Source organism: Lepidochelys kempii, chromosome 13 (assembly GCF_965140285.1).
Source record: "Lepidochelys kempii isolate rLepKem1 chromosome 13, rLepKem1.hap1, whole genome shotgun sequence".
Classification (NCBI taxonomy): domain Eukaryota; kingdom Metazoa; phylum Chordata; order Testudines; family Cheloniidae; genus Lepidochelys; species Lepidochelys kempii.
The window spans coordinates 42,149,815-42,176,995 of NC_136392.1; the positions used below are offsets into that span (position 1 = coordinate 42,149,815).

General features: G+C 49.0%; 2 protein-coding genes across 2 annotated transcripts; both read right to left on the minus strand.

Moving 5' to 3' along the window:
* Positions 1-214: 214 nt before the first annotated feature.
* On the minus strand, positions 215-3,925 carry LOC140896823 (olfactory receptor 10D3). The gene is made up of 2 exons (XM_073308828.1): positions 3,894-3,925; positions 215-1,160 (listed from the first exon to the last, which is right to left on the minus strand). Exons 1-2 carry the CDS (start codon positions 3,923-3,925, stop codon positions 215-217), a joined length of 978 nt encoding a protein of 325 aa, XP_073164929.1.
* Positions 3,926-10,386: 6,461 nt separating this feature from the next.
* LOC140896824 (olfactory receptor 10D3) lies at positions 10,387-25,647 on the minus strand. Its single transcript, XM_073308829.2, has 7 exons — positions 25,611-25,647; positions 25,074-25,185; positions 24,901-25,029; positions 23,075-23,093; positions 22,050-22,221; positions 19,350-19,641; positions 10,387-11,332 (listed from the first exon to the last, which is right to left on the minus strand). Exons 1-7 carry the CDS (start codon positions 25,645-25,647, stop codon positions 10,387-10,389), a joined length of 1,707 nt encoding a protein of 568 aa, XP_073164930.2.
* Positions 25,648-27,181: the final 1,534 nt, after the last annotated feature.

The window sequence follows — 27,181 nt, forward strand, 5'->3', positions numbered from 1 at the left end:
GGACTTAAAGAGTTCGAGCTCTGTAGAGCTGTGTAATAAGGCCAAGATTTTCAACGTCCTCTTCAAGGTTTGAATCTCCAATTTCTACTAACTGTAGTGCAGACTGATTGTGCCTGTCGCTTAGGCAGCTTTGAAAATGTCAGCCTCACAGCATGTCAAAGACAGCTCGGTATTTCCAAGCAGACCCATATGCTATGCCTGCAGCTGCTGCATATCAACGTGCAGGCGTTTGACCCCCTCTCAGTTTTCTTAGAGCCGCTTTCACCTCCTTGTTCCTCAGCGTGTAGATGGCTGGGTTCAGCATGGGCGTGACCACGTTGCCGAAGATCTGCACAGGGGTCACCAGCACTTTGCTCAGCTGGGGCTGTGTGTAGACCAGGGCGCAGGGCCCGAAGAACAGCGTCACCACCGCCAGATGCGAGGCGCAAGTGGAGGCTGCTTTGCGCCGCCCTTCGGCCGAGTTTATCTTCAGGACGGAATAGACGATCCTGACGTAGGACGCGAGGATGAGGAGGAAGCAGGTCGTGGGCACCATGCCAGTGTTGGTAAAGGTCACGGTCTCGATGATGTATGTGTCTGCACAGGCCAGCTTGACCACCGGGAAGATGTCGCAGAAGAAATAGTCCACCACATTGGACCCGCAGTAGGGCAGCGTGAAGGTCAGGCTGGTGAGGATGGTGGCGTGGAAGGAGCTGGTGATCCAGGTGCCGGCGGCCAGGAGGGCGCACACCCTCCGGTTCATGATGAGCAGGTAGCGCAGGGGGTGGCAGATGGCCACGTACCGGTCGTAGGCCATGACGGTGTAGAGCAGGCACTCGGTGCTGCCCAGGAAGTGGTAGAAGAAGACCTGGGACATGCACCCGCCCAGAGAGATGGTTCTATTCTTGGCCCAGAGGTTGGCCAGGAATTTAGGGGTGCTGATGGAGGAAAAACCGATGTCCAGCACGGAGAGGTTGCAGAGGAAGAAATACATGGGGGTGTGCAGACGGGGGTCAGCGAGGATGGCTAATAAGATAAGCAGGTTGCCCAGCAGGGTGCAGAGGTAGAAGGCTAAGAAGGTGATGAAGAGGATGGTCTGGAGGCCATCGGTGTTGGGGATCCCTAAGAGGATGAAATGAGTCACCACAGTATGGTTGACCCGCCCCACGGAGGACTCATTCCTGGGGTAGGGGAGAGAAATAACGCCAGTGAGTTACTGAAACCAAAAGACCTGTCATCCTAGAGCTGCAATGCTCACCCTTCCTTCCACAGCCTCCATGACTCACAGTCATTCGGAGTGGTGTATATTTCTATCATTGTAATGCCACTTGCGGTCAGGGTCTCACTGTGCTGGTGCTGAACATGGAAAGAGCAAATGTCTGGCTTGAAGATCCTACAGTTCAGAGAGGAACAAAGGGGACGTATTTTCTATTCTATTCTAGTCCATTCCAGTTTCTTTTCCTCTTTCCTGTTGTCATAAATATAAAGGGAAGGATAAACCCCTTTAAAATCCCTCTGGCCAGAGAAAAAAAAATCCTTTCACCTGTAAAGGGTTAAGAAGCTAAAGGTAACCTCACATGCACCTGACCAAAATGACCAATGAGAAGACAAGATACTTTCAAAAGCTGGGAGGAGAGAGAGAAACAAAGGGTCTGTGTGTCTGTCTATATGCTGTTTCTGCCGGGGATAGACCAGGAATGGAGTCTTAGAACGTTTAGTAAGTAATCTAGCTAGGTATGTGTTAGATTATGATTTCTTTAAATGGCTGAGAAAAGAATTGTGCTGAATAGAATAACTATTTCTGTCTGTGTATCTTTTTTGTAACTTAAGGTTTTGCCTAGAGGGATTCTCTATGTTTTGAATCTAATTACCCTGTAAGTTATCTACCATCCTGATTTTACAGAGGTGATTTCTATTTACTTCTATTTCTATTAAAAGTCTTCTTGTAAGAAAACTGAATGCTTTTTCATTGTTCTCAAATCCAAGGGTTTGGGTCTGTGGTCACCTATGCAAATTGTTGAGGCTTTTTATCCAACGTTTCCCTGGAAAGGGGGGGTGCAAGTGTTGGGAGGATTGTTCATTGTTCTTAAGATCCAAGGGTCTGGGTCTGTAGTCACCTAGGCAAATTGGTGAGGCTTTTAACGAAACCTTGTCCAGGAAGTGGGGTGCAAAGTTTTGGGAAGTATTTTGGGGGGAAAGACGTGTCCAAACAGCTCTTCCCCAGTAACAATTTTTTGTTTGGTGGTGGTAGCGGCCAATCCAAGGACAAAGGGTGGAATATTTTGTACCTTGGGGAAGTTTTGACCTAAGCTGGTAAAGATAAGCTTAGGAGGTTTCTCATGCAGGTCCCCACATCTGTACCCTAGCGTTCAGAGTGGGGAAGGAACCTTGACACCTGTCCTATTCCAATGTCTTCAATTCTGTTCTGTCTAAGCCCTTTCCCCACCCCTGTCACCACAGTACCTTTGAGCCTTCCTTTTGAGGCTAGCATTTGTCATATATAGTTTGGTCTCTCCCTCATGCTCTCCGCAGAGGGATAGCCGTGTGTGCAGTGGAGTGATTGTTTTGGTAGGGTTTTGTTGTTATAAATGCACTGGCTGCTATGTGTTTGTGTTAAGGAAGAGGACGAGGATGGAAATTACAAACCAATGAATGTGGTGAAGAATTGCCTCAGCTTTGTTAATGATGTGAATTGTTGGGGAGGGTGTTATTGGGATTAGCGAGAGCAGGAAAAGGAAAGAAGAAGGGGAATAGTCATAGCCAGAGGTGCTGGAACTCGGGCTGCTGGGCGGGGGGCAGCTCCTCCCTTGACATGGTTACCATCATATCCAGGGTTCACAGTTTGGTTCAATTTCTCAGCACCCCCACTACACAAATTGTTCCTCAGCACCCATGGCCATAGCTTGTCTCTGCTCGGCCGTGATCAGCAGGCTCGGCTGTGTGGATAACATGCCAGAGGGATTTTTAAGGTGAGATTTAAAGGACAATAACAAAGAGCCTGTTTGGGTTTTGCCAGGGAGTTTTCCCTGTGCAGGAGAGGCAGAGCTGAAGGGGAAACGCTGGCAGGGTGGGGATATAACACATGGAGAGAGGGAGATAAAGGATAGATACACCATAGACAGACAGACAGGCAGGCAGGTACTGCACGGAGAAGGATGGATAAACGGTGGATCGATTTCTCTCTAAAGAAAATATTTGGCTGACGTCATCTCCCTCTGTGCGAGACAGAGACTGTCAGATTCAGAGACAGGCAGAGACCGAGGGACCGAGAGAGAAGAACTTTACCAAAGTAGGAGTCTTACACTGGCTGCATTGGGAAAGGCCGATCCAGCTGCCTGGAATTCTTCCTTTCTGTCCCCGGCCGTGATTCCTATGTAGCACCATCCAGCTTTCTTATCCCAAATGGCCCATCGCCCAGGAGAGGTGCACAGCCTGGGCTCTTGGTATCCAACCCGGAGACCTAATCCGCTCCGAAGCTAGGCAGGGCTGCCTGCAGCGTATCACCCCACACTGCCGCTGAGCCCCACAGCTTCCAGCCTCCTTATGGCTCTCCGTGGTCGTTAAATCCCCTTCGGGACCAGGGCCCTGAATCCCCACCAGGCTCCCAGACTGAGACCGCAACAGAGTCGCCAATTAATGGAGATTTTGCATCATTTGAGAGAACGTTCATAGACCCCTGGGACCAACCCTCCGCGGGCATCAGTAAGTGTAGCGCCATGGAACTGAAAAGGCCAGATCCCCAGCTCCACCAGGGTCCAGATTCTGCTCTCGCTCCCCCTGACCTGACTCCTGGGAAACTCCATTGGATTCCCTGGGGCTGTTTCCTCTCTCAGCCACACACCCTGGTGTAAATCAGGAGTAATGCCATTGGACTGAAGGGAGCTGCGTAGATTTCTACCAGCTGAGAATCTAACCCAGACATTGTGACGGGGGAGGGGATGTTCATGTTCGTCTAGGCTCTCCTGCGATGTGACACAAGGCAGAGAATTCCCCCCAGGGTGTGAAATAGGTGTAAACTGGGCCAGAGGTTCATCTGGAGGCCTCTGAAGCCAACAGAGCTTTGTCCTTGGTTTGTATCCCCTGCTGTTCCCCTGCCCCCTTCTCTGTGTCTCTGTGTGCACAAGATTGTATCCATGCACTGGTGAAATTCACCCCTGAAATTCATAGATAGCCACATACTGTATGAATACAACCCTGTGCAGACAGAGGGCAGCATACGTCCTGTGCACCAGTTCTCATCACTTTTTGCAGTACAGTAGAGACTCCAAGAGGAGCATTGAGTTATTTTTGGCAGCACAGTACAGCAGCCCCCAACTCCAGCAAGATCCTGGTACTGTTGTTCTGGGTGCAGCTCAGACACAGAGTGAGGCAGACCCTGCCTTTCAGGTTAATCTAAATTAACCCAAACATAGGAAGGATTATCTATGCCATCCCTCCTCTTCTCATTGGGTTGAATGTCACTCTGCATCTTTCTGGGCCTCGCGTGTGTTCTCTTACCCTCTGTAACAAGGCTGGTTCTGGCGGGACCGCACGGAGAGTGCCAATTCAGGACAAACTGCTTCAAGCAGGGCAGTTACAGCCCAAGACTGGGGTTTTTCCACCTCTAAGGCAAACCAAACCAGACAGACAGAGCAGACTTTGGTCTCACCCCAGTGGCTAACCACAAGTCACACAAGCAATTCCCTTCGACACTCCCGTTTCCCAGTATCACCACCAGTGCCACTTGTTATGGGGACAGATGGTTAGGAAAACCAATACCCCAGTAAAAGAAGAAAGGTTCTCTCAATCCCAAAGGACCAAGCCCCAGACCCAGGTCAATATACAAGTTAGATCTTACCCACAAATCACGCTGTTGCCAATCCTTTAGAATCTAAAATCTAAAGGTTTATCCATAAAAGGAAAAAGATAGAGATGAGAGCTAGAATGGGTTAAATGGAATCAATTACATACAGTCATGGCAAAGTTATTGGTTCAGGCTTGTCGCAGAGGTGGAATAGGCTGCAGGTTCAGATCAAGTCTCTGGAGAGCATCCCCAGCTGGGATGGGTCTTTCAGTCCTTGGTTCAAAGCTTCAGGGTAGCAAAGTCCCTCCAGAGGTAGGAAGCAGGACTGAAGACAAGATGGAGAAGCTGCAGCAGCTTTTTATATTCTCTTGCCGTGTGGTCTTTCTTCTTTTGTCCCAAGGACAAGCTGCCCATCACATGGCCTGGAAAACCCTCAGAGTTCTGTCCATAGACATGTCCCTGCATGCCTTGCTGAGTCGCAAGGCATATCTGCCTTCTCTCAATGGGTCAGTTGAATAGCTGATGGTCCTTAATGGGCCATCCAGCAGGCTAGGCAGAGCTGACGTCACATTGTCTGGGGTGTCCCCCAGAAGCACAGCACAAGTTTGAAATACAGACAGTACAGAGCCAATACTTACAACTTTAAATAGAAAAATGATACATGCATACAGATAGCATAATCATAATGACCAAACCATAACCTTGTCTTAGACACCTTATTTGACTCCCTTTATGCAAGATTTGGTGCCACTACAGGACCTTGGTTGCAACAATGTTCTATACGGTCCCAGTTCAAGTCAATAACATCAGACCCTCCCCTTTGCATAGTCCGGGTTCGGAGGAAGGGCCTTTAGAGGATTATGGCTGATTTAACGGAACCAAAGCTGCTCCTTCACTAGCCAGGTAAATGGAATAGACACAAGCCTCGTCTTGTACCTCTACTGTGCATCTACACTAAGGGGCTGGTGGGGGTTGGCTACATCGCTGGGAAGCTCTGTAGCGTGGACAAATCCACAGACCCCTGCACAGAGAGGGATGTGAGAGAGACAGGGCTGGATTAGGGGGGTTCCAGCAATTACCTCCTCCATCCATTTGCTATAGCCCAGCACTGCAGTTTTAATAAGGCCTCTTGTGATTCCTCTAGTCGCGATCATTTCCTGCTCCACCTCGGGTGGGCGTCTTACTTGGGAGCCAGGATGAAGAGGCAGAAGGCAGAGGGTATAATTATTCTCTGTAGAAGTGTTATCCCCAGCCCAGTCAGAGCATCCCACGGGGTGTAATGGCCGCTGGGATCAATTAAAATGTCGACATTTCTAATGAGCCCCCAGGCTGGGCCTTCTCACTGCGCTGGGAGCCAGGCTCAGAATTTACTCTTGACTGCATCAGCTGGGTTCTGTGTGTCTTTGCCACGTACCCCGGAGCTGGATCTGCATTTGACTATTTTAATTTCTATTATCAGTAGTATTATCATGGGTATTATGGTAGGACCTACATTTTGGAACTGAGGCGTAGGCTGCTTTGTGCCACACCCAGCAAAGACAGATAGAAACAGTCCCCAACTGAATGTGATACACATTTCATCGCTGCGAGTGACCAACGATTTAATTTTTCATGTATAACAGATGGGGAAACTGAGGCACGAAGAGATTTAGTGAATTACTTAAGGTCAAATACAGAGTCTACTATAGAGCCTGTACTGGAACGCAGATCTCCAGTGTCCCAAGCCTTTGTCTTGGCCACAAGATAATGGTTGGCAACTAATTCCCATGGACTCTTTAAATGTAAGTCTGTTGAATTGATACAGTTCTCAGTTACAAAATTTTATAGCCACCTGCTTTCCCTGCTTCTCCCTCTACGGCCATCCAGTTTTCGACCAGAACGCCCAGTCGAAAAGCGGTCCTGGCAGTTCCCGTGAGCACCCAGGGGGCTCCGGGCGAAGGCAGGCTCCCTGCTTGCCTGAGCTCTGCATGGCTGCTGGAAATGGCCACCAGGTCCTTGTGTAAGCTCCATGCACAGGGAAGCTCCATGCACAGCCCCCGCCCCTAGTGCCAGTTCCACAGCTCCCATTGGCCATGAACTGCAACCAATGGGAGCTGCAGGGGCAGTGCCTTTGGGTGTGAGGGCAGCACGCAGAGCCTCCCTCACTGTCCATGCACCTAGAGCCTGTGTCTTCCTCCTGGGATCCGTGGCAAGCGCTGCCGAGACCCCACACCCCAAACCCATCCTGCACCCCAACTTCCTGCCCCAAACTCCCCATCCCCAACTCCACCCCAGATCCCAGACACCCAGCCAGAGCCCTCACTCCCCCACACACACTCCAACCCCCTGTCCAAGCCTGGAGACCCCTCCTGCACCCCAAACCCCGCATCTCTGGTCCCACCTGAGTGTCCACACCCCCAGAGAGAGTCCTCATCCCCTGACAAGTTTCCTCCCCCACTCTGAACTCTAGGGTACAGATGTGAGGACCTGCATGAAAGACCCCCTAAGCTTATTCTTACCAGCTAGGTTAAAAACTTCCCCAAGGTACAAACTTTGCCTTGGCCTTGAACCGTATGCTGCCACCACCAAGCGTGTTAACAAAGAACAGGGAAAGAGCCCACTTGGAGATGTCTTCCCCCAAAATATCCCCCCCAAGCCCTACATCCCCTTTCCTGGGGAAGGCTTGATAATAATATCCTCACCAATTGGTACAGGTGAACACAGACCCAAACCCTTGGATCTTAAGAACAATGAAAAATCAGGTTCTTAAAAGAAGAATTTTATTTAAAGAAAAGGTAAAAGAATCACCTCTGTAAAATCAGGATGGTAAATACCTTACAGGGTAATCAGATTCAAAACATAGAGAATCCCTCTAGGCAAAATCGTAAGTTACAAAAAGACAAAAAAACAGGAAGATACATTCCCTCCAGCACAGCTTATTTTACAAGCCATTAAACAAAAGAAAATCTAATGCATTTTCTACCTAGATTACTTGCTAACTTTACAGGAGTTGTAAGGCTGCATTCCTGATCTGTTCCTGGCAAAAGCATCACACAGACAGACAGACGGTTTGCTCTCCCCCCCTCCAGATTTGAAAGTATCTTGTCCCCTCATTGGTCATTTTGGTCAGGTGCCAGCGAGGTTATCCTAGCTTCTTGACTTCCTGGCTTGGAAGTCAATGGAGTTTTCCCATTGTCCATCAGAATGTACTTTGTTTTTTAAAATCAATGTTAAAGGTTAAAATCAAGGTTAAATCCCATGGCCTAGGAGTTAGTGATTGTGACAGGTTGTCCCCCGCTCCAGAGTGCCACCTGATGGGGTACCACTGAGCCTGCCAGTTCCACCAGCCTGGGCTCCGTTACACTGTCTTGCTGAGCCAGGCCCTCAAACCTCCTCAAGCGCACACACAGGTAGGGACACATCCAGCTGCAGAAAGACACAGACACTGAAATCAGCTCTGCGTGGGAATATTCAGCTAGGGAATTGCCAGCACCCAAGTTCACACCCCCTCTGGTATGTAAACGCAAAATGGTTTTGTCTTGTGCTGCACAGAGAACTGTACAGCATAAGCTCATGAAATCCACTCCCTCCCTCAATGTGGAGGAAGATATGCACACTCCCCCCACCCGCCCACCCTGGTGTTATGAATTCCACAAACTGGTTTTAGAGAAAGCAAAAATACGTTTATTAACTACAGAAGATATATTTTAAGTGATTAAATGGGATAGCAAACAGGTCAAAGCAGATTACCTACTAAATAAACAAACTGCAAACTGAGTTAACACACTAGATTGGTAGGATATGAATTAGCAAATTCTCACCCTGAGAGACAAGCAGGCTGGCAGATTTTTAAGGCATAAGCTGCCTAGGCTTTGCAGCTTGGGTTTCCCACGTTTTCATACATAGGCTAGAAATCCCTTAGCCTGGGACCATCACTTCCCCCTATTCTGTCTTTGTTCTTCGGGTGTTTCCAGGTGACTTGTTGTAGGGAGAGTGAGATACCATCATGATGCCATTTCCCCCCTTTTATAGCTTCTTCCCACTTTCTGGAAAGCTCTTTTGCTGTGACCTGGGTCAAACAGTTCCCATTGGGCAGTGCTGTCTCTGAGAGGTTTCTATTGTACGCAGTTCCTGGGATAATCCTTGTGCTTGTGCATTTCCTCCCTGAGCCATTAACTTTATTTGGCCTTTTTACTGTTGTACCTGAAAGTCTTCTTGTTTCAGTTTCAGTAGCACAAACATAGGCAAACTTCATAACTTCACATACAAAGAAAGCACATACAATTCAATGAGATATTAATGTCTAGCAGATCAAGACTTTTAGAATGATAACTTACAAAGCATACTTTGTGCAAAACATGTCCTAATTACATGACAGTGGTGAATATTGGGGTGTCAGGGTATCACAGTGATAAATCAGAAAAATACATTATTATTTCTGTCGTATGGAAGGCCTGGAGGCTCACTTGCAAGGGGTGCTGCAAAGACACACTGCGAGAGACAGCCCCTGCCCCAAAGGGATTACGAGAGAAATGGTTGGGAGAAAGGAATAATTTTTAGCAGTGTCTCAGGTGAGGAACTGAGCCCCAAAGAGATTATGTCATCCTCCTAATTTCCTGCCTAGCCTTCATGAAATCTGGCATTAATGTATTCACTTCCTGCCTCACCCAAACCCTGGGTAACTTTATTGACTTCATCCGTCATGAGAACACTAGCGTAACTCAGCTGCCCTACTTCAATCTGAGCAGAATTCCTTTGGCCTTTTCCCTAACACTAACCCTAGGCTAACACCAGTGTGTTTCTCCCTTGTCCTGGGAAAACTCCATTGATGTTCATCCGAACCCCAACCCTGGAATAGCTCCTTTGACCTCCTCCCCAGTCTGGATCAGGATCTCTGGTTAAGGGGGTGCAAGGAAACAATGTGCATTTTAATGCAGTTAAAGGTACGCACCTATATCTAGGAATGAAGAATCAGGGCTATGCTTATAGGACTGGGTCCTCTCTTCTGGGGAGCCGTGACTCTGAAAATGATTTGCGGGTCATGGTGGAGAATCAGCTGAACGTGAGCTCACAGTGCAACGTTGGGGCCAGAAGAGCTAATGAGATCCTGGGATGCATAAAGGAGGAATCTCGAGTACGAGCAGAGAGGTGATTTTAGCTCCCTGTTTGGCACTGGTGTGACCGCTGATGCAATATTGTGTTCCGTTCTGCTGTTCACAATTCCAGACGGGTGCTGATAAATTGGAGAGGGTTCAGAAAAGAACCATGAGAATAACTGAAGGAGTAGAAAACCTGCCTGATAATGATAGACTTAAAGAGTTTGAGCTCTGTAGAGCTGTGTAATAAGGCCAAGATTTTGTAAGTCCTCTACAAAATTTGGATCTCCAATTCTTATTAATTTGAATATAGACTGAGTGTGCCTGTCCCTCAGGCAGCTGGGAAAAGATCAGCCTTACACCATGTCAAAGACAGCTCAGTATATTAGGAGCATTTCTATGACTGGTAGAGATCCACATAGATAGATGGGGCTGTGTGGGGATGGGGAGAGACAGAGACGTTCACAAGAGCCACAGAGCCGCCATGGAGATGTATTTGTCGATGTACTTCCAAGCAGACCCACATGCTACTTCTGCAGCTGCCGCATATCAACGTGCAGGCGTTTGACCCCCTCTCAGTTTTCTTAGAGCCGCTTTCACCTCCTTGTTCCTCAGCGTGTAGATGGCTGGGTTCAGCATGGGCGTGACCACGTTGCCGAAGATCTGCACACGGGTCACCAGCACTTTGCTCAGCTGGGGCTGTGTGTAGACCAGGGCGCAGGGCCCGAAGAACAGCGTCACCACCGCCAGATGCGAGGCGCAAGTGGAGGCTGCTTTGCGCCGCCCTTCGGCCGAGTTTATCTTCAGGACGGAATAGACGATCCTGACGTAGGACGCGAGGATGAGGAGGAAGCAGGTCGTGGGCACCATGCCAGTGTTGGTGAAGGTCACGGTCTCGATGATGTATGTGTCTGCACAGGCCAGCTTGACCACCGGGAAGATGTCGCAGAAGAAATAGTCCACCACATTGGACCCGCAGTAGGGCAGCGTGAAGGTCAGGCTGGTGAGGATGGTGGCGTGGAAGGAGCTGGTGATCCAGGTGCCGGCGGCCAGGAGGGCGCACACCCTCCGGTTCATGATGAGCAGGTAGCGCAGGGGGTGGCAGATGGCCACGTACCGGTCGTAGGCCATGACGGTGAAGAGCAGGCACTCGGTGCTACCCAGGAAGTGGTAAAAGAAGACCTGGGACATGCACCCGCCCAACGAGATTGTTCTACTCTTGGCCCAGAGGTTGGCCAGAAATTTAGGGGTGCTGATGGAGGAAAAACCGATGTCCAGCACGGAGAGGTTGCAGAGGAAGAAATACATGGGGGTGTGCAGACGGGGGTCAGCGAGGATGGCTAATAAGATAAGCAGGTTGCCCAGCAGGGTGCAGACGTAGAAGGCTAAGAAGGTGACGAAGAGGATGGTCTGGAGGCCGCTGGCATTGGGGATCCCTAAGAGGATGAAATGAGTCACCACAGTGTGGTTGACCCGCCCCACGGAGGACTCATTCCTGGGGTAGGGGAGAGAAATAATGCCTGTGAGTTACTGAAACCAAAAGACCTGTCATCCTAGAGCTGCAATGCTCACCCTTCCTTCCACAGCCCACGTGACTCACAGTCATTCGGAGTGGTGTATATTTCTATCATTGTAATGCCACTTGGGGTCAGGGTCTCACTGTGCTGGTGCTGAACATGGAAAGAGCAAACGTCTGCCTTGAAGATCCTACAGTCCAGAGATGAACAGACAAAGGGGACATTCTATTCTATTCTAACCAATTTATTTGAGCATAAGCTTTCGTGAGCTACAGCTCACTTCATCGGATGCATACTGTGGAAACTGCAGAAGATCTTTTTATATACACACAAAGCATGAAACAATACCTCCTCCCACCCCACTCTCCTGCTGGTAATAGCTTATCTAAAGTGATCACTCTCCTTACAATGTGTATGATAATCAAATTGGGCCATTTCCAGCACAAATCCAGGTTTTCTCACCCCCCAACACACACACAAACCCACTCTCCTGCTGGTAATAGCTTATCTAAAGTGACCACTCTCCTTACAATGTGTATGATAATCAAGGTGGGCCATTTCCAGCACAAATCCAGGGTTTAACAAGAACGTCTTTGGGGGGGGTAGGAAAAAACAAGGGGAAATAGGTTACCTTGCATAATGACTTGATGGTGGGATGGAAATTGTTGAAATCATGGTGGAATTCCTCAAGGGCTTCTTTTCCGTGGGTCCAGATGATGAAGATGTCATCAAGAGAAGCAAAGTGTGTGTTGTAAATGGCTTGTCTAGTTTTAGTAAAGTATGCATCCGATGAAGTGAGCTGTAGCTCACGGAAGCTTATGCTCAAATAAATTGGTTAGTCTCTAAGGTGCTACAAGTCCTCCTTTTCTTTTTGCGAATACAGACTAACACGGCTGTCACTCTGAAACCTATTCTATTCTAGTTTCTACTCTTCTCTCCTGTCCTTTTCCAGTTTCCTCAATTCTATTCTATGTAGGCCCTTTCTCCACCCTTCTCACCATGGTACCTTAGAGCCTTCCATTTGTGGCTAACATTTCCCATATGTGGTTTGTTCTCTCTCTCTCTGTCTCTCCTGCTCTCCACAGAGTTATTATCCTCTGTGCAGTGCAATGCTTTGTTTTGGTAGGGTTTTGTTGATATAAAGGCACGGGCTGCTATGTGTTTGTGTTAAGGAAGAGGACAAGGATGGAACATACAAACCAATGAATGTGGTGAAGAATTGCCCCAGCTTTGTTAATTATGTGAATTGTTTGGGGCTTTATTGGGGTTAGAGAGAGAAGGAAAAAGAGAGAATGAAAAGCGGAATAGCCACAGCCATAAGTGCTGGAACTCGGGGTGCTGGGGGTTCAGCAGCACCCCCTGGTTGAATGTGGTTTCCCTCATACTCAGGGTTCACAGTTTGGTTCAGTGGCTCTCAGCATCTCCACTACACAAATTTTTCCAGCACCCCTGGCCACAGCCTGTCTCTGCTCGGCCGTGATCAGCAGGCTCGGCTCTGTGGATAACATGCCAGAGGGATTTTTAAGGTGAGATTTAAAGGACAATAACAGAGACCCTGTTTGGGTTTTGCTAGGGATTTTTGCCATGCAGAAGAGGCAGAGCTGAAGGGGAGATGCTGGTGGGTTGGGTTTATGACAGGTGGAGAGTGGGAGATAAATCATAGAGATACACAACAGACAGGCAGGCAGGTATTGCACGGAGAAGGATGGATACACGGCTGGATCGATTTCTCTCTAAAGAAAATATTTGGCTGACGTCATCTCCCTCTGTGCGAGACAGAGACTGACAGATTCAGAGACAGGCAGAGACCGAGGGAACTTTACCAAAGTAGGAGTCTTACACTGGCTGCATTGGGAAAGGCCGATCCAGCTGCCTGGAATTCTTCCTTTCTGTCCCCGGCCGTGACTCCTGTGTAGCACCATCCAGCTTTCTTATCCCAAACGGCCCATCGCCCAGGAGAGGTGCACAGCCTGGGCTCTTGGTATCCAACCCGGAGACCTAATCCACTCCGAAGCTAGGCAGGGCTGCCTGCAGCGTATCACCCCACACTGCCGCTGAGCCCCACAGCTTCCTCACAGCTTCCAGCTTCCTTATGGCTCTCTGTGGTCGTTAAATCCCCTTCAGGCCCTTCAGGATCAGGGCCCTGAATCCCCACCAGGCTCCCAGACTAAGACCGCAGCAGAGTCGCCAATTAATGGAGATTTTGCATCATTTGAGAGAACGCTCATAGACCCCCGGGACCAAGCCCTCCGCCGGCATCAGTAAGTGTAGCGCCATGGAACTGAAAGGGCCAGATCTCCAGTTCCACCACGGTGTGGATTCTGCTCTCTCTCCCCCTGACCTGACTCCTGGGGAACTCCACTCCTCAGGAGGTCATCTAGTCCAACCCCCTGCTCAAAAGCAGGACCCATCCCCAATTAAATCATCCCAGCCAGGGCTTTGTCAAGCCTGACCTTAAAAACTTCTAAGGAAGGAGATTCCACCACCTCCCTAGGCAATGCATTCCAGTGTTTCACCACCCTCCTAGTGAAAAAGTTTTTCCTAATATCCAACCTAAACCTCCCCCACTGCAACTTGAGACCATTACTCCTTGTCCTGTCCTCTTCCACCACTGAGAATAGTCTAGAACCATCCTCTCTGGAACTACCTCTCAGGGAGTTGAAAGCAGCTATCAAATCCCCCCTCATTCTTCTCTTCCGCAGACTAAATAATCCCAGTTCCCTCAGCCTCTCCTCATAAGTCATGTGTTCCAGACCCCTAATCATTTTTGTTGCCCTTCGCTGGACTCTCTCCAATTTATCCACATCCTTCTTGTAGTGTGGGGCCCAAAACTGCACACAGTACTCCAGATGAGGCCTCACCAATGTCCAATAGAGTGGGACGATCATGTCCCTCGATCTGCTCGCTATGCCCCTACTTATACATCCCAAAATGCCATTGGCCTTCTTGGCAACAAGGGCACACTGCTGACTCATATCCAGCTTCTCGTCCACTGTCACCCCTAGGTCCTTTTCCGCAGAACTGCTGCCTAGCCATTCGATCCCTAGTCTGTAGCTGTGCATTGGGTTCTTCCGTCCTAAGTGCAGGACCCTGCACTTATCCTTATTGAACCTCATCAGATTTGTTTTGGCCCAATCCTCCAATTTGTCTAGGTCCCTCTGTATCCTATCCCTCCCCTCCAGTGTATCTACCACTCCTCCCAGTTTAGTATCATCCACAAATTTGCTGAGAGTGCAATCCACACCATCCTCCAGATCATTTATGAAGATATTGAACAAAACCGGCCCCAGGACCGACCCCTGGGGCACTCCACTTGACACCGGCTGCCAACTAGACATGGAGCCATTGATCACTACCCGTTGAGCCCGACAATCTAGCCAACTTTCTATCCACCTTATTGTCCATTCATCCAGCCCATACTTTCTTAACTTGCTGACAAGAATACTGTGGGAGACCGTGTCAAAAGTTTGCTAAAGTCAAGGAACAACACGTCTACCGCTTTCCCCTCATCCACAGAGCCAGTTATCTCATCATAGAAGGCAATTAGATTAGTCAGGCATGACTTGCCCTTGGTGAATCCATGCTGACTGTTCCTGATCACTTTCCTCTCCTCTAAGTGCTTCAGAATTGATTCCTTGAGGACCTGCTCCATGATTTTTCCAGGGACTGAGGTGAGGCTGACTGGCCTGTAGTTCCCAGGATCCTCCTTCTTCCCTTTTTTAAAGATGGGCACTACATTACCCTTTTTCCAGTCATCCGGGACCTCCCCCAATCACCATGAATTTTCAAAGATAATGGCCAATGGCTCTGCAGTCACATCCACCAACTCCTTTAGCACTCTCGGATGCAGCGCATCTGGCCCCATGGACTTGTGCTTGTCCAGCTTTTCTAAACAGTCCCAAACCACTTCTTTCTCCACAGAGGGCTGGTCACCTCCTCCCCATGCTGTGCTGCCCAGTGCAGCAGTCTGGGAGCTGACCTTGTTCGTGAAGACAGAGGCAAAAAAAGCCTTGAGTACATTAGCTTTTTCCGCATCCTCTGTCACTAGGTTGCCTCCCTCATTCAGTAAGGGGCCCACACTTTACTTGACTTTCTTCTTGTTGCTAATATACCTGAAGAAACCCTTTTTGTTACTCTTAACATCTCTTGCTAGCTGCGACTCCAGGTGTGATTTGGCCTTCCTGATTTCACTCCTGCATGCCTGAGCAATATTTTTATACTCTTCCCTTGTCATTTGTCCAATCTTCTACTTCTTGTAAGCTTCTTTTTTGTGTTTAAGATCAGCAAGGATTTCACTTTTAAGCCAAGCTGGTCGCCTGCCATATTTATTATTCTTTCTACACATAGGGATGGTTTGTCCCTGTAACCAATAAGGATTCTTTAAAATACAGCCAGTTCTCCTGGACTCCTTTCCCCCTCATGTTATTCTCCCAGGGGATCCTGCCCATCAGTTCCCTGAGGGAGTCAAAGTCTGCTTTTCTGAAGTCCAGAGTCCGTATTCTGCTGCTCTCCTTTCTTCCCTGTGTCAGGATCTTGAACTCAACAATCTCATGGTCACTGCCTCCCAGGTTCCCATCCACTTTTGCTTCCCCTACTAATTCTTCCCGGTTTGTGAGCAGCAGGTCAAGAAGAGCTCTGTCCCTAGTTGGTTCCTCCAGCACTTGCACCAGGAAATTGTCCTCTACACTTTCCAAAAACTTCCTGGATTGTCTGTGCACTGCTTTATTGCTCTCCCAGCCAATATCAGGGTGATTGAAGTCTCCCATGAGAACCAGGGCCTGAGATCTAGTAACTTCCGTGAGTTGCCGGAAGAAAGCCTCGTCCACCTCATCCCCCTGGTCCGGTGGTCTATAGCAGACTCCCACCACGACGTCACCCTTGTTGCTCACACTTATAAGCTTAATCCAGAGTCTCTCAGGTTTTTCTGCAGTTTCATACTTGAGCTCTGAGCAGTCACACTGCTCCCTTACATACAGTGCAACTCCCCCACCTCCTCTGCCCTGCCTGTCCTTCCTGAACAGTTTATATCCATCCATGACAGTGCTCCAGTCATGTGAGTTATCCCACCAAGTCTCTGTTATTCCAATCACATCATAATTCCTTGACTGTGCCAGGACTTCCAGTTCTCCCTGCTTCTTTCCCAGGCTTCTTGCATTTGTGTTGGAGAATGGAGATCTCCCCTTCAGATCTGGTCAAAGATGGAGGACTCTGATCCACTTTAATTTGGCAGCTCACCCCTGTAGACAAAGGCAAATGGAGAAGCAACAGATGAGCTTGTTCGGTTCTCATCAGCCCCTCATCTTCCCCAGCGATTGCTCCTTATCACTGTTTCTTCTTCAGCCAAAATAAATCAGAACCTCTTAATATTGTGGGCCTGGGTGTAAATCTTTGTGGCTCCATCAAAGTCAGCAAACCTCTCCTGATAAGCACCAGCTGAGTGCCTGCTCCGTTCTTGTGATATTCAGTCCATCATCTCCTGAAGAATGGAGAGGCTTCTTGGGTCATCAGGGACTAGAACTGCTCTGGGGAACTGAGGCACTGAGAGATCTGGGAGGGGGTTTTCAAAGGAGCCAGGCACTCAACTCATATTGCAGTTTCAATGGGATTTGGGCGCCTGACTCTGTTGGCCTCCTTCCAAAACCCAAGCCTAAATCACTTGCCTAAGGTCACAAATTCTCTGGCAGTGCCAGGAAATAAACTCACATCTCCTGAGTCCCAGGCTAATGGCTAAAGCACCAGACCTTCCTCATTTCCACATTATTAGATTATTAGAGATCAGATTAGATCTTTACCGTCATTAAACTCTATGAATTATTATTATAGCACTTGGAGACCCAGCCGAGATCAGAGCCCCTTGTGCCAGGCGCTGTAGAGACACAGAATACAAGACAATTCCTGTCCCCCAGAGCTCAATAGACAAAACCTCCACAAACATACAATGGAACTGAACTGAGCTGGGGGGTGAGGCATTGTGCTGGATGCTGCAGAGACCCCCAGGAACTGAGATCTGGGCCCTGTTTCGCCAGGCACTGCACAGACACAGTGTGGAAAAGCCCGCGCCATGATGAGCTCACAGTCTAGACAGACAAACTCCCCCTAGAACTGAATGGACAGTATCACTGACAAGGATGCCAGCTGCCTTTCCATTGCTGCTCTGGGTTACCCCTCAGCGCACTGAGGCCAGGGGATCGTGCTTTCTCCCTGCCTCCAGGACAGTGATGCAAAATCTCTCTGCAGCCCTCTTTGCTGGAGGAATCACACACTTTATTCTCACACTGTGAGCCCAGACAATCAGGGACAAGCCCTTAGTCTCACTAAAATAGAACCATGCCCTGGCATAACCCTTTGCCTCTGTTTCAGAGTAGCAGCCATGTTAGACTGTCTCCGCAAAAAGAAAAGGAGGACTTGTGGAGTCTTAGAGACTAACAAATTTATTTGAGCATAAGCTGTAGCTCATGAAAGCTTATGCTCAAATAAATTCGTTAGCCTTTAAGGTGCCACAAGTCCTCCTTCCCTTTGCCTCTGGTGTCTTAGGGGAAAAGCTGCTCTCTGCTGGGCAAAGAGACAAGAGACCGGTGCAACTTGATTAACCTCAATCTCCTTCCTCTTCGTTAGAAATGCTGCCCCCTCCTGGCCAGAGACACACACATTGAAGTGAATCCCCCTGTGGTTTCAGAGTAACAGCCGTATTAGTCTGGATTCACAAAAGGAAAAGGAGTACTTGTGGCACCTTAGAGACTAACCAATTTATTTGAGCATGAGCTTTCGTGAGCTACAGCTCACTTCATCGGATGCATACTGTGGAAAGTAGAAAGCTTATGCTCAAATAAATTGGTTAGTCTCTAAGGTGCCACAAGTACTCCTTTTCCCCCTGTGGTTGTCACTGTTGGTATGTTTTGTGTCTGTGTTAAATAGTTCCCTTTCCCCTGGGTTTAACGCTCTGTCTTGCCTCCCCCTGGGCAAAGGGGGGATCCCCAGAGCTGGGCTTCATGGGAATGGGCAGAGCCAGTTCTGCACAAACACTCTGCCGCTGTCTCAGCCTTGTGCTGTAGGGCGCAGCCTGTGGCAACCGGAGATCAGCCTGGGTTTAATCCTCAGTGTCTAAGGCTCCCCCAAGGAAGGGGGCTATTTTGTGTCACTGGTGTATCTTGTGTATCTCCATTTCTGTTTCTTATGCCTGGCTGTCTGTCCCTCTCCCTGTCGATGTATCTATAAACCCACCCAACTCTTTTTTCTTTTCCCTTTTTTTCTCCCTGTTCATTTGTTTTTATATTTTATCTTTTAATTTCCTTCCTCCCTCCAAACCTCCAGGCTCCTTAGATCAGTGGTTCTCAACCAGGGGTGTGCCTACCCTTGGGGATACACAGATGTCTTCCTGGGGGTACAGCAACTCATCTAGCTACTTGCCTAGGTTTACAACATACTACCTAAAAAGCGCTAGCAAAGTTGGTACAAACTAAAATTTCATCCGTCAGTGACTTGTTTATGCTGCTCTATGTACTATACACTGAAATGTAGGGACTATATTTATATTCCAGTTGATTTATTTTACAATTATATTGTAAAAATGAGAAAGTCAGTATTTGTTCAGTAAGTGTGGCTGACACATCTGTAGCTTTATGTCTGATTTTTGTAAGCAAGTAATTTTTAAGTGAGGTGAAACTTGGGGGTACACAAGACAAACCAGACCCTTGGAAAGGGCACAGTAGTCTGGAAAGGTTGAGAGCCGCTCCCTTGGGGGTCTTTCCCTAGGAGGTATTCCCCAAGTGCATTCCCGCCTCAGCCTCTCTGTCTCAGCTCCCGACCCATGCGATGGGGATCCTTGCACAGCCCTGCCTCACCTGGGGGTGGGGGGCTGACCGTGTTAAGGAAGGTGATGCACGCTCAGAGATGCACTGTGTAAGGAGTAGGTGGTGGTGTTGTACCACCAGCCAGCCTGACAGTTACCCTCCAGCTGGGGAGTTTTTGCACAGGCTGCCAGTGCTCCTGTGTCACTGTGTCTCCACGGCGCAGAAGTAGGTGGCTGCATCTCCCAGCTGTGATTCTCTGATGTGCAGGGAGCTCAGCTGCTTCCCCTTGTCGAGCTCCGCCGTGAGGTTGGGCTCCTTGGTTTGTTTCCCATCGGACACCAGAATCAGCAGGGAGACAGGCTGGCCTCCGGGAAGCTGCCTGAACCACCGCAAATTCCAGAAATTGCTCGTCGTGTAGTGGCAAGAGATGCTGCCGTTCTGCCCTTCCCGAGTGACCGCAGACAGGTTCTGGTGCACCTCGGCCTGGCAGCTCCCCCCTGTGGGCAGAAGGCAAAAGACACACCCCATAGATGACAGGGCACCTCTGCCCAGTTCACACACTGGCCAGATACAAAGCCCGGTGGAGTTTCTCTTCATTTCCAGGGGCTTGCATCTGGCCCACGACTGCTGTTTTCCTTAGATTAGTGCTGTCAATGAGATTCCCAAAGGCACGGTAAGAGACATCCCTTGCCCCAAAGAGCTTACAGATTAAATAGTCAAGCAAAGGGTGGGAGGGGAAACTGAGGCACAGAAAAGGGAAGGAACTCCAGCAGGCCAGAGCTGGGAACTGAACCCAGGAGTCCTGTATCCCCATCCACGCCAGTACAGAGAATGGTGCGTGGCTAGCAAAGCAAAGGGAGAGTCAGAGAATTAGTCTTTGTCTCTTAAATCCACCATCACGTTCAGCATCTTCTGTAGCGTTTCCTGTCCCTGAACTTACAGGGAATGTTCACCAGCAGTAGCAGCAGCTGTGGGAACGGCAGCCAGGATCTCTTCATTGTCCCTCAGCAAAGAAGCCGTATAGCTGGGTGTTCCCCGTTCAGTACAAAAGGTTCTGTCCCCTCACAGGTAGATTTAATTCTCCCCCTGGGACAAATTTACCAGCTCCTCCTCCTCAGGGCCGGTGCAAGGATGTTTCGCGCCCTAGGCAAAACTTCCACCGTGCGCCCGTCCCCCCAGGAGCCCTGTGGCAGCTCCCCATCCCCCCCCCCAGCCCGAGGAGCTGTGTGTAGCAGCTCCCTGCCCCCCTCCCTTCCTCCCTCCCCTCAGCCCGGGGAGCCATGTGGCAGCTCCCAGCTCCCCACCCCCCGCCCCATCGGCCTGAGGAGCCATGCGGCAGCTCCCCACCCCAGCTCACCTCTGCTCTGCCTCCTCCCCGGAGCGCGCTTTTGGCCGCTCCCAACCACTTGGCGCCCTAGGCGGCCGCCTAGTTTGCCTAGTGGTTGCACCGGCCCTGCTCCTCCTGAACAAGGAGCCTCTTCGGTACCCACAGGCTGCAGCTACGGGGTAGCCTAAGACAGCCAGGAAATGAGTCCCAGGGAGTCACTTCGCAGAACTGCTTTGAGCAAGTGGGTGCCCTGAGTGGGCAGAGCCTGGCTTCTAGACACAGACGGGTTGTGGGGAAGAGCCAGGGCTGTGGGTGAAGAGCTTGAGTGATGGGCGGGATTTGGGCTGTGCATGGAATTTGGAGAGGGCACGGGCCTTGGATGGGCTCGGGCTGTCGGCCTGGCTTAAATTGTGCTAGACTCTGGCTCACAATCTGAAGGTTACCTGCCCTCACCCTCCTCAGATTTGCCCCTTGATAACAGAAACACTATTTGCTCTAAATTCAGAGGGACATGGGTACAAGAAACATCCTGCTCACATCTCACTCATTGTGCCCATCGGACTTCTCCATTCCCTACAGCAGTTTTCCGCCAGCAGAGATTCCAAAGGGGACTAAGGGAGTTGGGTGCTCAGCTCTTTTATGCCTCTTTGCAATGTGCATCCCTGCTGGGCCTGAATGACCCACAGGGCTACAGACAGACGCAGCCACATTGCTTATTCTATTGGTGCCACAAACTGCTGAAGAGGATGAGCCTTCTCCCTCCCCTGAAATGTAACCCTTGTGAAAGTATGGTCATGGCGTGGGCGACAGGGGATGGGTCACTGGATGATTCCCTGTTCTGTTCACTCCCTCTGGGGCACTTGGCAATGGCCACTGTCAGGAGACAGGATACTGGGCAGAATGGACCTTTGGTCTGACCCAGTCTGGGTGTTCTAATGTTCTTAAGTAGATTTCACGTGTCTAGAGGAATAATCCGCCAGTATAAGTGTTGCAGGCTACTTACACACAAGGAAGTGATGTTTCCTGCTGCGTCAGGCATGACGGCGATTTCTTCAAAACGATCTTATATTAGAATATGGAGAAAGGAAAAATGTCTCTTCTCATTCTCTGCAGTCTTCATGCTTCATTATCGAGCTCCCTCGCTTTCCTGATCCACTAGGGCTAGATTTCCTGTTGCACATCTGTCTATGCAGCCATTTAGCCACCCTGCCCGCTGCTTTGTCCATCCCTCCCTCTTGCTGCAATATCACCCGTCTCTGTGGCATCTGAGGGGGGATAGTAAAATCATTTCCCACATAGACCCTGAGGGGTCTACAAATCTTTGCACACACACACCCCCTCTCCTCCCTGGCAGCTGCCATGGATTTTGTAGTCGTGCAAGTACACAGCTGAGGGCCCAGGCTGGGGAAGCTGAGAGAACAATTGTGGTGTCCAAGGCCATGGTGAAGGAATCTCCCTGTTCAGAGCCACCCATGATCCTTAATATCATGAACTGCACGGAGCTGCCTGGGAACTGCCGGTAGCAATGGATGCTCTGCTCTCTCCCTGGTAACTGGAGCTGTACGTATTCTCCCTCACCGAATGACAGCGTATGGGCCTCGGGCCCTGTGGGGAAAACAGGGCGAGGGAGGCCAAAGGAGGTGATGCCCAGGGAGGCGGGGGCGGGTGTTTGGCTGGAAGTCCCCTTACAGTGGAGGGCTAGAGATGAGCCACCAGGAGACAGACGGAGTTTTACAAACTGCATGTGGTTCTGTTGTGCAGAGAAGAGGAAAGGCTGACCACAAAGAGATGGAATTGGCATAAATGCAGTTCTTTGTTTATAAAATACCAAGTGATGCCAAACTCTTAAATCCTGCATGAGTGTGAGGCGGGAAGTGTGTGTGTGTGTGAGAGAGAGTAACAAAGACTGAGTACAAAAGGATGTAATACCTGGCAGCAGAAGGAAGTTCATGGGTGCTGTGGGGTCTGCCAGATCCTGCAATGAAAGGCACGACTGGGTCCTTTTGCCTAGAGATCTAAGTCTGACACAGGACATTCTCTGGGTGTGGGCTGCATTCTGGGGGCCAGTCTGTTTATCTAGGAGTGTGCCGTGTTGTTGTAGCTGTGTGGGTCCCACTCTATTGGAGAGACAAGGTGGTGAGGTCATATCTTTTATTGGACCAACTTCTGTTGGTGGGAGAGACCAGCTTCCCAGCGGAGGAAGAGCTCTGTGTAGCTGGAAAACTCGTCTTCCCAACAGAAGTTGGTCCAATAAAGGATGTTATCTAGGAGTGTGCATGGATCTGTCTCTGAGATGAAATGTGTGCGTGTGTCATGGTGTATATGTGGAGAGATCTATATTTCTGAGTGTGCATGAAGGGGTAGGTATGTCAGAGAATGCCTCTGTGTGTGTGATTTCAGTGTGAGGGTTTCTGTCTGTGTGTTAGAATCTGCCTATGTGTGTGAGTCTAGGTGAGATATTCTGTGTGTGTGAGTGAGAGAGAGAGAGGTGAATGTGTATGTCTGTGCAAATGTGTCTGTGTATGTGTATGTCAGGTTGTATGTGAGAATGCTTGCGTGTCAGTGTGTCATTGTGTATGTGAGAATGTCGGTGTGCATGTTACCAGTCTGAAAGTGTTTGACCTGAATAAGAGGGAAAATCACATGGGAATTACTGAGTTACCGGATTGTCTCCCCAGGGAATGCTTCCCCATTGACTAGAATTGCAGAGCTAGGAAGCTATTTTTGATATAAAACCACCCGATCCAGGCAATTGCGGAAGACAAAAAGGTTTTTAATTTTCCAGAAAGAAAAGGAGTACTTGTGGCACCTTAGAGACTAACAAATTTATTTGAGCATGAGCTTTCGTGAGCTACAACTCACTTCATGGGATGCATTCAGTGGGGAGATTTATATACAGAATCACAGAATATCAGGGTTGGAAGGGACCTCAGGAGGTCATCTAGTCCAACCCCCTGCTCAAAGCAGGACCAATCCCCAATTTTTGCCTCAGATCCCTAAATGGCCCCCTCAAAGATTGAACTCATTATTTTCTTTGTTGGGCCTGTCCTGTAGTAGGTGACTTCTGGGTACTCTTCTGGCTCTGTCAATCTGTTTCTCCACTTCAGCAGGTGGGTATTGTAGTTGTAAGAATGCTTGATAGAAATAACAGAACACCACTAGCCGTCACCTTCAGCCCCCAACTAAAACCTCTCCAACACATCATCAAGGATCTACAACCTATCCTGAAGGACGACCCATCACTCTCACAGATCTCGGGAGACAGGCCAGTCCTTGCCTACAGACAGCCCCCAACCTAAAGCAAATACTCACCAGCAACCACACACCACACAACAGAACCACTAACCCAGGAACCTATCCTTGCAACAAAGCCCGTTGCCAACTGTATCCACATATCTATTCAGGGAACACCATCACAGGGCCTAATAACATCAGCCACACTATCAGATGTGTTCACCTGCACATCTACCAATGTGATATATGCCATCCTGTGCCAGCAATGCCCCTCTGCCATGTACATTGGCCAAACTGGACAGTCTCTACGTAAAAGAATAAATGGACACAAATCAGACGTCAAGAATTATAACATTCATAAACCAGTCAGAGAACACTTCAATCTCTCTGGTCACTCCATTACAGACCTAAAAGTGGCAATACTTCAACAAAAAAACTTCAAAAACAGACTCCAATGAGAGACTGCTGAATTGGAATTAATTTGCAAACTGGATAAAATTAATTTAGGCTTGAATAGAGACTGGGAGTGGATGGGTCATTACACAAAGTAAAACTATTTCCCCATGTTTATTTCCCCATCCCCACCCCCCACTGTTCCTCAGACATTCTTGTCAACTGCTGGAAATGGCCCACCTTGATTATCATTACAAAAGGTTCCCCCCCCGCACCCAGCTTTCCTGCTGGTAATAGGTCACCTTACCTGATCACTCTTGTTACAGTGTGTATGGTAACACCCATTGTTTCATGTTCTCTATGTATATAAATCTCCCCACTATATTTTCCACTGAATGCATCTGATGAAGTGAGCTGTAGCTCACAAAAGCTTATGCTCAAATAAATTGGTTAGTCTCTAAGGTGCCACAAGTACTCCTTTTCTTTTTGCGAATACAGACTAACACGGCTGCTACTCTGAAACCTGTAATTTTCCAGGTGTTTTTTCAAGGTTCCTCCTTAAATTACTGACCCCTCTTCTCCTGCCTTTATTCTATTCACATTTCTTTTATTCTAGTCTATTCCAATGAATTCTTTTCTGTTCCATTCTGTTCTTATTACCTCTAGCCTACTCTGTTCTACTTTCCTTTCTTCTCTTCTGTGCTCATATCCTTCCATTCCATTCTAATGTCTTCTTGTCTGCTCTCTTCGGTCCTTGTGGCCTGCCGCACCCAGGGTTTCATGATGGGCTGCCTGTGCTCACCTAGCACGGTGCTCCATGGCACACAGATACACAGCAGAGTCTTCCAAGCGGCTGCTGTTCAGGTACAAGAAGCTGCTTTTGGTTTTGATGTCCAGGCTCATGGTGAAATTCTCTCTAGTGTCTCTGCGGCTAGAGGACAGGGAGGCCATGAACCGCCCTGGGGCTGGCAGTACCAATGCACGCTGTACTCGGTGCCCGTGTAGGAGCAGTTGAGCTGGATGGGTTCTCCTTCATGGGCAGGGGCCTGGGACCGGTCCTGGGTCACTGTGTATTGGGCCAAAGTACCTGGGGGGAGGAGGTTGGTTTTAGTTCAGGTTTCCTTGCTCAGCAATGGCAGAAAAATACATGCACTTCTGTGTAGACAAGGGAGAAAACAAGCAAACGGAAATACACCCTTCCCTCTGTACCGTCTGTCCATCCATCCATCCACCTTCCTTTTGCGCTGTCTGCCTGTCCATCCATCCACCCTTCCCTCTTTGCTGTCTTTCCATTTGTCTCTCTATCACTCTGCACCATCTGTCCATCCTTCCCTCTGTGCTGTCTGTCTGTCCATCCATTCACCCTTCCCTCTGCTCTGCCCATCCTTCCCTCTGCACTGTCGGTCTGTCTACCCACGGGCTCCCATCCCCATGGTATCGGAGTGCCTTTCTTTCAGAAAAGCCTGGAAATCCCAACCCGTGGCGCCGTGCTCAGAACAGAGCCTTGAATACCTGGAGCCAGCACCAGCAGCAAAGCGGGCAGGCTCATTGTCAGGGACCCAGCTGCAGAGTGAAGTGGCTGGACGAGGTGAAGCTCTGACACCGCTCAGCCTCCAGGGGTGGCCTTCAGGCTGGAAGGAAATCGGTACATTTACCCTGCTCAAGTGGGTGGGGGAGGGAAAGGGTTTTGCTTCTGAGTGCCCTGGGCCTAATCCTCCACTGGTGCAGATTAACTGGGTTCCATCAGAGTCACTGGGCCGGTTCCCCAGCTGGAGCAAACTGGCCATAGCTGCGCTGTGTAAATGGCTGATGTAAATCACTGGAGCTGCATTTAAATCTGGGGCAGCTGGTCCCGTTTCTGACAGTTAAGGCTCTGTCCCTATAATTCATGGATTTCCCTCTCTGTTGTGCTCTCCTGGGTTAAGCAATACTTATGTAGCGTGCACACACCAACATCAAGGAAGCAAAAATAAGATGGTTATAAGCCTCTGGCCAAAGGGGGTAACAAGGCAAGGCATCAGCCTGTCTCCCTAGCAGGCAAAGAAATGTATCAGGATTTTTTTTTAAATGGTGAGGGGTAGCAAATGCAAAGGGAATTTCAGTCAAACGCAGATTGATGTAGCCGTAAGTGGTTGGAGTGGAACAGCCACTAAGTGGCAGCAGAGGGTAAGAAATATGAAGAGGGCTGGTGTTACCTTAAGGTGTATTCTGAGAATGCGTTGGAGGATCCATTGGGCCTGGCGTCCCATCTCCAAAACAGGCTAGTGCTGCACTGTGATAAAGGCTGCCAGCCTCTAAGAAATTACATGGGAAGCAGGGGAAGGCAGACAAGGGGTGGGAGGGAAAACAGATGTGCAGAGAGCGGAAAGGACTTGCCCAAGTTCATATAGCAGAGTCAAGATGACTTAGACTGTAAGTTCTTTAGGGAAGGGTCTGGGCTGTCTGTCTGTGCATCTACACGCCCTCGGTACTACTGCCAATAATAATAAAACCCTCCTATTGTCAGTGCTAATGCTCAGTCCACCAGGCCAAGTTGCTTTCCTATGTACTTGCAGAGAAAGGCAGAACAAGAAACCACAGTTGGACGGCACAACCAGACAAATGCAAGTAGGCTCAGCAGAATTCAGTTTTTATTTTTTTATAATTTTGATGAACCACATCCATGGGGTATTTTTAAGCATTTTAAAAATTATTTTTATCTAGTTGTACAAAATTAGCCGGGGTGAGGAGTGGGGGGGCAACATCGAATATGACAATATACAAAGTAAGTATCCTTAAATTAAACTATAAAAAATTCTCAAGCAGAATTGTACCTATCTTTACCTATCTGTAAATTTCAGTTTTTACAGATGGAAATATTTTTTCATCAGTTTGTGTGCACAGGGAAATCGATGTTGACCAACATTTGCCAATAAAAATCTGATTCCTCCACGCCTAGAAAATAAGACATACTTTTTTTTAACAGTGAGGGTGATTATCTATTGGACTCAACAGTCGAGGGAAGTGGAGGATTTTCCATCCCTTGAAGTCTTTGGACCCAGACTGGAGGCTTTTCAGGAAGATGATGATTTATTGAGATTAAT